Below are 11,156 nucleotides of genomic sequence, written 5' to 3'. Positions count from 1 at the left end.
TTAGACTAGATATATTTAACAAATAACTTCAATTCTCAACTTCTATTTATCAATTTTTTTTATTATTATTAAACTATAATTGATCTTATAACTTTTATTAATTTACAATTTATTATTATTATTTTATTTTATTTTAAATATAACCCTTTTTAAATTGGTGTAAAATATATTATGTTTTGGTAAAAAATTAGGTGTTCACAGTACCAACTTCTGTTACTTCTCCTTTTGCATTATCTTTGAATCTTACAAATCCTCCATCAAGTCTTTTGATAGTTTTGAAATTTTCTTTCTTTCCACACTTATGCCTAGAGCATCCACTATCAAGTGCCCACATTCCTTTCCCTGTAAGTTTTCTTGGATTGGTCCTGTAAAACAAGGAAATTAGTTTCTTTTGGGTATCTAAGTGTTTTTAGATCTTTGATGATTAGGAGATTTAGGTCACCAGATCCATTTTCCAGAGGAGTATTTTCTATAATTAAAAGATTTTTGACCAAGATTACCACAATTATAGCAAGAAACTTTAATGGGAGTTTTAGAGAAATGAGAATTGGAGATAGATCTATTTGATCTATTGGAGCTACGATTAGGAGAATTCCTCCTGTAATATGTAGTTCTGTTAGATCGTACAGAGCTATGACTTGGAGATTTCTGATGCTATTTAGCTGCATCTTTACTTTCTCAAGTTTTTCTGTTAGTAAGTTGACTTCAATCTGACTTGCCTCAAGAAAAATCTGTCAGTCTTCCTTTTCTCGAGCAATTTTATTGTATTCGTCAATAAAATTCTGTAGTTTATATATCCAAAGAATTTTATAATTCATTACAGTTTAAACAATTTACAGATCTTACCTCACTTGTTTCACCTAGTTCCATAAAACACAAGTTTGCATTTCATCATGATCATCATCTGTCGTTTCTCTTTGTTCCCATGCTCTAAGACTTTTTGGATCTTCATTTCTTCGATTGTTTCTTCTCCTACGTTTTGGACAATTCTGTTTGATATGACTTGGTTCTGCGCAGTAGTAACAACGATCTTCATTTATTTTAAGATCGTTGTTCTTGAAATCTTATTGAGGTTTCTGTCTCGTCTTTCTAAGCATATGTCTTACTCCTCGATTGATGAGTGTCATTCCTTCATGTTGATTCTCATTTGCTTTCTCTCCAGTGTCAAATGTTTCAGTCATAAATGCCACCGTTTTTTTTGTCATCCTTATTGTAATGATTAGTATGATTTTGTTCATATGCCATTAAGTTGCCTCATAGTTCATCATATATCATTTTCTGTAGATCTCCATCTTCAAGAATTACAAAATTGGTTTCCCAAGCCTTGGGAAGGTTTCAAACAAGTTTAGTGACTTGTAATGAATTTGAATACACCATTCAAAGAGTTTTTAGTTCACATACAATTTTACTGAATCTTGAAACATAGATTCAATGTTTCATCTTCTGCCATTTTAAACAACTCATATTTATTAACGAGTGCACCGAGGCGAGCCTCCATTACTTTGGTGGTTCCTTCATATGTTACTTCTAGTTTGTCCGACATTACTTTCGCAGTATCGCAAGTTGATATCTTGTCGTACTCTGCTCCGCTTACTGCACAATATAACAAACTTATAGCTCTAACATTAGTTTGGATTAGCTCTTGTTGTTCTTTAGTGATATCAAATTATTCAGGATCAAATAACTTTTCAGTGCTATCCTTTTCAGTCAGTCCACAAATGGGCTTCGGACCTTTCTTAATCATTATCCATGCTTAATGATCAGTTGAGGAGACAAAAATTCCGAATCTATTTTTCTAGTGAGAGTAATGTCGCCCGTGGAAGTATGGTGGTCAGTGCGGTGAGTGTCCATATTGAACTAAGGCTCCAGAGATCTGATAGTGTGTCATTTTGGATATTTGCCTGCAAATTAGTTCAACAATATAAAACAGAATAAGATGCTTAAGTAAATAAGCATAGAGAGTCTCATACTGGTTAGGATCACCAATATGGTGCCTAGTCCAGTCCCCTTGTGTTTCAAGAGTTTCCTTAATAGCTTCAGACGAATAAGGTATACGTGAAGTGAAGTCTTGAAAACCTGTCTGATGTGCAAATCAGAGTTTCTACGTAGACAGTACCTCTACTTGTATAACCTACACTTAGAATCTTTTCCTTCTCTTTTTCTTTTACAAGTGTTCACTCACGTGTACAAATCTTTATCAAAGATGAAAGAAGATTACAATGATAAGTTCTAGTGAAGTTGCGTAAGACTCTAAGTGGCAGTCCTCTTGTTTAAATAGGCATAGAGTTCTGGTCTTCTTAAGGAACAACCCAGGGGATTTTCATTCAATCAAAATTTGGAGGGATTCCTTGATTGAGTCTGATTTGGATAGGATTGTGATCATGTTCATATTAAATATGTTCATGATATCCTTACTTTCTAGATGAGACGTCTTCAATAAGGTTGGTTGTCTTCCTTGATTGCTGGATGCTTGTCTTGATAGATTTATTTGTTGATTTCCTTGATTGATAGTGTTTTGCTGATTCAAAGGAGATTGAGATATGTCATGGCTGTCTTCCTAGAATCTTGGGGATTTAGTCAATCACTTGAGATCTTGATTAGCTTGGATTGTGGATTCTGTTCAGATTGTTGTAAGTCCGGATTATGACAATGTCACTGTACTGCTCATCAAATTCTGCAAGCAACATTAGATTTATTGTTAATTATCAAAACACTTTTAGTGCTTAAGAGGCTAACATCTTCCACAATAAAATAAATTGACAATGCAAGTTTAAGTGGTAATTGATGAGCAAGACTAGGAGACGGTAGAGTGGTAACTGCGGAGGTTTGTGTTCCAACGGTTGTTCCAAGCAAAGAAGAACCTGGTGAGATGTTGTCATCCACCATTGAAGTTGTTGCGAAACTTTTGTTTTCTCTTTGGTCATACGATTTAAAATTGAGTTGTTTTAACCTCTTAAGACTCTGATACTATATATACTTTTTCAGTATTATAAATATACTGCAAAGTCATAGACCAAGTCATATACATTTAATAATAATCCTACGCAAACTAAGCCAGGAATAAACAAAATCTATTCATATTACATAAGTGTTATCCTTGTTCAATTTAGTATAGATTTTTTAATGCTTCAATCAGATATTTTTAGGATAAAACACAATCCCCTTACATGTACTTTTTCTTTTGAGTTGATTTGCTTTTTTTTAAAAAAATTGTAATCTCTTAGATTTGTCTAACTCTAATGGGCAGGCTTGACAACTTAATAAGTAGTTTTGTCTCACTTACTCACCCTCTCTTTCTATTTAAAAAATTGCAAACACATTCACACTTCCATTGTGTGTGGTCAGTAACATGACTAAAGCTAAACACAAAACCAAGAAAGAAGAGAAAGCAAAAGCGTCTGCACCTCCGTCCCCCCCTATATGTATCCAAAATTGTAATGCCCCCCTAGAACGGCTATATTTACATTATCTGCTACTGCCATTTTTGCCTAAGTAGTAACCAATGTATATACTGCCATTTTTTGAGCTTTAAGTTCAATTTCTTCTTTCACATTATGTAAAAAATGAGATTCCCAGTTGAAGAGATGGAGATCATTTTCAGATCGGGCTAAGCTACTACAAGTGGTATTATTTTGTTGCTTTCAGTTTTTGAGTTCCTTTTCTTTGCTGCCACTAATTTGTTGATTAGTTTGTGTTTTAGTATTTGAGTAGAATTCAATTAATTTTTGTGATTCTCTCTTCAGCACTAGTTCCTTCTATGTCACTGACTTTAGAAAGTATTTACAATGTAAGCTGAGAAGAAGGGAAATATGTGTGTAACCCGTGACGGAGCTAGAATTTTTAACAAAGGGTTCAAAATTTGAAGAACTAAACACACGAATTATCTGAGGGGTTAAACATCTATTATATATACATGTAAAATAATTTAAAAATATTTTTTATCGAAGGGGTTCGGATGAAACCCCTAATAGAAGGCTGGCTCTGCGCCTGTGGGTAACATTCTATATTACTGGGTTGAGGGTGGCAAAATTAGCTCATAAAATCATGATCCTTCCATCCTGTTTAGATTTATATGGGTTAATGACCCATTTATTTTATTTTATTTTATTAACTCACTTGATTTTGACTTGCTTAATTCAGCTTGAGTTCATATGTAGCCTAAAATTGATCTATGAGAAACTTTGTGTAAACATTTTCAAAAACACAACTTTTTATTTGAGTGTTATGTATAGTCATTATAAGAAAAAAGTTTTTTAAGTACAAAATAAGTTAATTATGAAAACAAAGAATTTTTTTTAAAAATTTAGTAAAAATTGGACGGATTAGGTTATGACCTGATCTTTTACCCAAACCGTTTCACCCAAGTAAGTTTTGGGTGGGTTAGTGACTCACTTATTTATTAACTCAGCCATTTTGACTTGCCCATTTGACACTCCTAGTAGTGGTGTCCATTTTCTCTTAGTATTGGATTGTTACATCACAAATGACTATAGCCATTTTGCTGCAGCTTCTTGAGTATTATCCAATTCTGTAGCGACTGGGGCTGTCAAAATTTTGTGAAGTAATTAGGTGATTCAGGGTGATATGTTGGATGTCTGTGATTCAGTAGTTATTTTAACATTTCAACACGTCCCTTCATGTGCAGTTCTAGTTTTCTTTGGTTGAGCACATGGAACTATTTTGTTGATGAGCGAAGACGAGAATTGATTCTATGAACTGCCTACGTTGAAGGCATGTTGAATGATGTGAACCATCTCATTTAAAAGTTTTAACGATACAACATTTTGTTTATTTATATGGGTTTGCAGCAGTTCATGCCCCCATTCTTGCTTTCTCTTTTGGTTGTTAAATTACATTATCACGTGGTGCAACTAAGAACTTAATTAATAACCTGAAATATGAAGATATTGCTAAATATATGTTGTACATTTGTGTGTTCATAAAGGATGATAATGAATTTTCTTTTTTGAAAAATACTCTTTCTTATGTTATCGTATTCAATGAGCTGGTTTTTTCAGTTACTGCTTAAAAGATACAACTTTTTGAAATGATGGCATGCTTCTAATGAGAAACAATCCTAGCGGATTTTATTTACGTTTATTATTAATGTACGAATCAACTCTTATTGATATTTGCAGTTCCACAGAGCTTCTCATAGTGAGATACTTGTGATGATAAATAGCAATCAGAGATGAAAAGGACACCTGACTCAGGAAAACCACTGGCCGAGAACAGTATTGAGGTTGAGTTGACAAATATTTACCTAACCTTTAAAAAAGAGGTGGGAACTATATCCGATGTCCATGATTTTCTGGAGATGGACTTCACTGTTCCTCTTCAAACATGGAAAGGAAAACACTCCTATCAGGAGGAAGAGGAACTCTTGCCTAATGCTGGTACAATCAAGCGATGTGATGACTCACTTGACGATAGTGGCTTTATGACATTCTATGGAGCAAGTCATCCTCCAGAACCTGTTGATACTGACCTAATGAAACCAGTCTATATACCAATTGGTCCTAATAAAGTAGACGGCAAATGCCTACTGAAAAACATGTCTCTGAAGGGCTCTTCCCTGGATGATATTTCAATCGAGGTTCTTAACATGAAACCTAGTTCATTTCTTCTTTCACCTGTGGAGAGATGGGCTGAAAATAATGATCTTGGTGTAGTATCCTCTCCATTTATGGTTCCTCGTCCATCTCAAAATACGTTAGCAAGTCTACCCCCGGATTCTGAAGAAAAAGAATGTCTTTGGGATGTATCATTATCACCAAGCAGCAATATCAGTCCATATAGTAGCATTGATATTACTGGTGTTGGCACAGCTATGAGCATTCCTAGCAGCTGCACAAGAACATATAGGAGTGATCGATTGTTGAGTGAAAGCTTGCTTATTATGGACGGAAACTGTGAGGGCACTAAACTGATTATTCAAGGGGATTCACTAGAAAGTGCTAAAACTAGCTTTAGCAGGGAAAGTGATAGCAGTGAACTTAGTGATGATAGTAACTGGAGTAACATTACCGGCAGTGCCAATAAGCCGCACAAAGGGAATGATCCCAGATGCAAGGCTATTATTGCAATACGGGCACGTGATGGTATATTAGGCATGAGTCACTTTAGGTTAGTGAAAAAACTTGGTTGTGGTGACATTGGCACTGTTTATCTTTCAGAGCTAAATGGGACTTGCTGCGATTTTGCAATGAAAGTGATGGATAAGGCATCACTTGCAAGTAGGAAAAAATTAACCCGTTCTCGGACAGAAAAAGAAATCCTTCAGCTGTTAGATCACCCATTCTTACCAACGTTGTATACTCATTTTGAAACTAACAGATTTTCATGTTTAGTCATGGAATATTGCCCAGGAGGAGATCTACATACTCTACGACAAAGACAACCTGGAAAGCATTTTTCAGAACACTCTGCAAGGTACAGTTCTTGTTCCATTATTCTCTCTTCTATGCAACAAAAGATAAAACATCCTTTAAGCTTGTTTTTGATAAGCTCTTACACCTAAGTTCCAAACATAAGTGTAATCCTCCATTAGTTTGACATTCCTTGTCTGGTATAAACCCCATCTCTCTTAAAATGGTAATTTGTTAGGTATCTGCAATGGAAATAATTAATCATCTTACTGGCTCATCGATTCACTCTTATCTATCGAAACTCCATAAGCTGACAGTACGCGTGCTTTTCTGGGAAAGGACTGCTTTGACAGTTTATTTCTCTAATTGCTTTGCGTGCTAGTACCGGTAGAGGAAGTTTATTGTTTCTTAATGATAATTACCCAAGTTCTGTTTAGCGCCAAATGGTAAATGCTCATAATGTGTTAAGATCCTCAAACTACGTATCATTTTGAGAAAATAGAGATTTTCTGAACATTTCATGATTTTAAGGCTCCTTGCTTATTCACAGCTCATGATGTCTTGTTCTTATATTATGTACTTTTCTTTGTGTCTTCTGGTTCTTAGTTTTCATCCAAATATATTCTTGGTTAGACATCCACATTTTTAATGAACACAATCCAGAGATATTACCAAATATGAGAAAAATGTTCAGAAGTTTGCTTATTTCAATGGTGCTTGAGCAGTTGATATGTCTGTTACTCAGACACTGTTGTGGCTTGGTTTCAATTGAGTCCTTAGCAAATAATATATGCTGAGAGGGAATGCGTCGTTTGGTTCAACTTTTCTCCTTCCTGGCGAAGAAAATATATCACGGAGGTCACCAACGTGGACTTAAGTTAGGTGTTCATTATAATAGGATTTTTATAGTGAAGAAGTTCTGGATCCGTCTTTGCAATTTTTTGATCCTGTTCTTATTCATTTTTTTTTGTTTTTCCTTGATAATTGTGGAGTGTGGGCCAGCTTGCGTGGACCTCGGCTAATTCCCATGTGCTACTCGCTACCTTTCAGTAAAACAAATATGGGTAAACTCTGTATATACAAAGGCTTGGACTTATGAGAAGAAATCATCTATTGTTTTTGATCTTATTATTTTCATTTTCCTTTTTTCCTGCCACCAATTATTGACCAGAGAAGATGGACAATTATAACAACATATTATATGGGTATTATATGAAACTGGAACAATACCAAGAAAATTATAATGGATCCTATGCAAGAATAACACGTGCAAATTATTATATGATCTACATTTTATGAACTAATTGGGATTGTTGGTGCGCCTACATTTTTCTGATGTTTGCCTAGAGCATTTTGGTTTGTTCAGTATTTTTACATTAGGGTCAAAATGTAGAGAACCTATTCAATTAGAGAACTCCTAATTTGTCTTAAAAGCCAAATTTCGTGAGTATTGGAAAGGTATGGGTCCAAATGGTGTGAAACAAATGTTGAGGAATTCTGTAGTCGACCCTAACTAGTTCTGTATAGATACATAGCTACTGTTGTATGGGCAGGATGTAAAGCTCAATCCAGGAATACGATTAGACATTATATGCTAGCTGTCTTTTCCTTTTCTTTTGATTTTCGTTGGGGCTTTGGAGAATCTTGGCCCTTTTTGTTTATCTTGAGCTGCGGAGTTCCTTAGTCAGAGTTTAATTAACCTGTTTATGCAACAGGTTTTATGCTGCAGAAGTTCTATTGGCTCTCGAGTATCTTCACATGCTAGGTGTACTTTACCGAGACTTAAAGCCTGAAAATGTTCTAGTGCGTGATGATGGCCACATCATGCTTTCAGATTTTGATCTGTCCCTGAAATGTTCAGTTTCACCTATGGTCATAAGGACATCATCTGATGATCCCTCTAAACGAGGAGCTGCATTATGTGTGCAGCCAGCCTGTATTGCTCCCATATCTACATGCATTCAGCCAACATGCTTCCTCCCCAGAATATTTTCTCAAAAGAGCAAAAAAAGATCACAAAAGCCTCGAACTGAGCCTGGTTTTCCTGCTAATGCTATGCCTGAGCTAGTTGCAGAACCTACTGCAGCACGGTCAATGTCATTTGTGGGCACTCATGAATACTTAGCCCCTGAAATTATCAAGGGAGAAGGACATGGAAATGCAGTTGATTGGTGGACATTTGGCATATTTCTGTATGAATTACTATATGGTAAAACCCCATTCAAGGGATCAGGAAACAGGGCAACTATTTTCAATGTAGTAGGACAACAGCTCAAATTTCCTGATTCCCCTGCAACGAGTAATGCCAGTCACAATCTTATTCAAGGATTGCTCATGAAAGAGCCTCAACACCGTCTCGGGGTGAAAAGAGGAGCAAGTGAGATAAAACAACACCCTTTCTTTGAAGGTGTTAATTGGGCACTGATTCGTTCCAGTACTCCACCAGAAGTGCTAAGACAGGTTGAAGTAGAGGTTCCACGGAAGCTTAAGCAAGTGAACCCTGTTGAAGTTTGCAGTAAAATAATTGCAGGAACAAATGTGAATTCTGGGGGTAATAATTATCTTGACATTGAGTTCTTTTAGTCTAGGAATATAGGATTCTTGTCTACACTTTAATCAGCTTCCTTTAAGCGAACACTATCCTAATATTCTCTTACCTTAATAGGACTACAATTTCAGTAGTTATTACATTTTACTATAAATACATAATTACCATAGTTATAATTGCCTAATTTGAGTCACATCGTCCACAATTTCAACTCCTTTTCTCATTCTCCTCACCAAGCTTTCTACGTGTTACATGAAGTAAAATATGATAATGTAACGATCCTCCTAGTCGTGTTGTGAACTTTACCATTTTAAAACCTCTTTGATTTATAACTTGCGTGGATAAATGACACGATTTTCGAGGTCATCACATGAGTTTAAGAAAAGATAGTTAATTTTGTGAGTATAAGTGAGATATGCATAGCGATTCTTTATATCATGACACCTTAGTTTTTTTTTTTTTAGACATGTTCAAAGATAAACATTATTTAACTGAAGGAGAATGTAATATTTCTATTTTTTAATGTAGAATTAGTTTGCGCTTAACAAAGATGAAAGGAAAAAAAGAAAGGACTTCGAGTTTAATTGGAAGAGAGAAAATGTCTATTTTTCATTAAATTATAGAACGCCAAAAGAGTGTTGAAATGGAGAACAAAAATAAATAAAAATGGAGCACAATGAAAAAAAGAACAGCATGCAGATAACTAAAAGAAAAGAAATAGAGGAAAAGAGGATAGAAAAATAAGAGTATTCATCTCATAGTATAAGATAACGATTCTTGCCTTTTATGAAATTTTATGTAATTATGGGTAGATTTTTAGGATAGAAACATGAAGAAATTATGCTATGTAAACAAAATATAGTCCTAAGGTTTCTTAGAATAAAATATTGATTTGGTTTAAGGAGGTCGAATATAGACAGACCCATTTTAGTTGAAATTCGACATGCAAGTTTGTTTTAAGACTCATCCATAGTCCTTCTTGTAGCTATTTTTGCTCCATTTTAGCTCGAATTAGTTGACTTTGCATTCCAATCCATCCTACGAGTCTTCTCCTAGCCCAAAATCAAATTATTCATCTCTATTAGCTCATCACAACATATCATCAATAAAAACAAGGATAATAATAAGATTATACTCAGAATATAGCTAAAATGTGATGTTTGAATGCGTAAATAAACATAGATCAATAATATTCTATCCATTCGGATGCAGCAAAGAGAATCGTAACTTGAGGTAGTGTATACGGAAGCTAGATATTGCAGAGTTTGTATCTATGTGCTTGAACTCTGAGCAAGTGGAGAATGAGCACTAAAGGCCAGGTGGTTTGACTTAGAATATATCCATCCCTCGAGTAGAAATGAGAGCAAATAACAAAGGACTTTGATGCTATTTGGCTCATCATTGATCGATTTACTAAATCTTCTCACTTCATGCCAATTTAGAATACATAAAGTTCAGAGAGATTGACTCATATATACGTTATCCATTTGGATGGGGTGTTAGTTTCCATCATTTAAGAGAGTTGATTTGGTTACTTGAGTTGAGATTAGCATAAAAAAAATTTCCGCATACTGATATTCAGTCTAAGAGGACTATTTAGATTTTTGTGGATTTAGGCATGTGATTGATTTCGGAGGAAAATGGGATCAGTTTTTTTGCTTTGGCAGAGTTTGCGCATAATTAGAGCTGTCAATATGGGCTAACCCATCCATACAAATATTGACATTTTACGGGTCAGGTCGGGCTAGCCCATTTTTGGCGTGAGCCAGGAAACGGCCGACCCAACCCATAAATATGTGGGCTACAGGCTTGCCGGGCCAACCCACTTTTTTAAAAATTATATTTTTTTTGAATTATCAAATTAAATTATAAATTATAATTTTAAAATATTATCATAAATATCCACAAAACAATATAACTTTATGCTAATGTTACTAGTTAATCAACTCCACAAATAAAATTAGGGATAATTTCAGAGACCTCACTCCATGTTTTGCTCTGTAACACTCACCTCCCTTGTGGTTTACGATATTATGTCTACCTCTCTTATTTCCATTTTCTCATAATCATTCTTTAAATCTATTTAAAATAAATATTAATTAATGTAGATTTGACAATTCTACCCTTATATATGCGAGTTTAGATCTAATTTTCAATGATTTATCTCTATTCATTGGATCATGTTTTTTCTTCACTCGTGAAAATGTCTAACTAGAACAACATCTGATCGTTCTTATCGA

General features: G+C 34.8%; 1 protein-coding gene across 2 annotated transcripts; it reads left to right on the top strand.

Annotated features, from left to right (window-relative positions):
• Positions 1-272: 272 nt before the first annotated feature.
• On the top strand, positions 273-9,100 carry LOC107032234 (serine/threonine-protein kinase D6PK-like). Of its 2 annotated transcripts, none has more exons than XM_027912069.1 (3): positions 273-344; positions 5,139-6,432; positions 8,084-9,100. In XM_027912069.1, the coding sequence occupies exons 2-3, from the start codon at positions 5,192-5,194 to the stop codon at positions 8,949-8,951; spliced, it is 2,109 nt and encodes a 702-aa protein (XP_027767870.1). In that variant the 5' UTR covers positions 273-344; positions 5,139-5,191; the 3' UTR covers positions 8,952-9,100. The 2 variants fall into 2 exon arrangements, with proteins under 2 accessions (XP_027767870.1, XP_015089303.1); XM_015233817.2 differs by lacking the exon at positions 273-344 and adding an exon at positions 362-3,624.
• The last annotated feature ends 2,056 nt before the right edge of the window (positions 9,101-11,156 follow it).

The sequence above is a fragment of the Solanum pennellii genome, chromosome 10, assembly GCF_001406875.1.
Source record: "Solanum pennellii chromosome 10, SPENNV200".
NCBI classification, from domain to species: Eukaryota; Viridiplantae; Streptophyta; class Magnoliopsida; order Solanales; family Solanaceae; genus Solanum; species Solanum pennellii.
The sequence above is the reverse complement of the archived record's forward strand: the minus strand, read 5'-3'. Positions and strand labels throughout refer to the sequence as shown.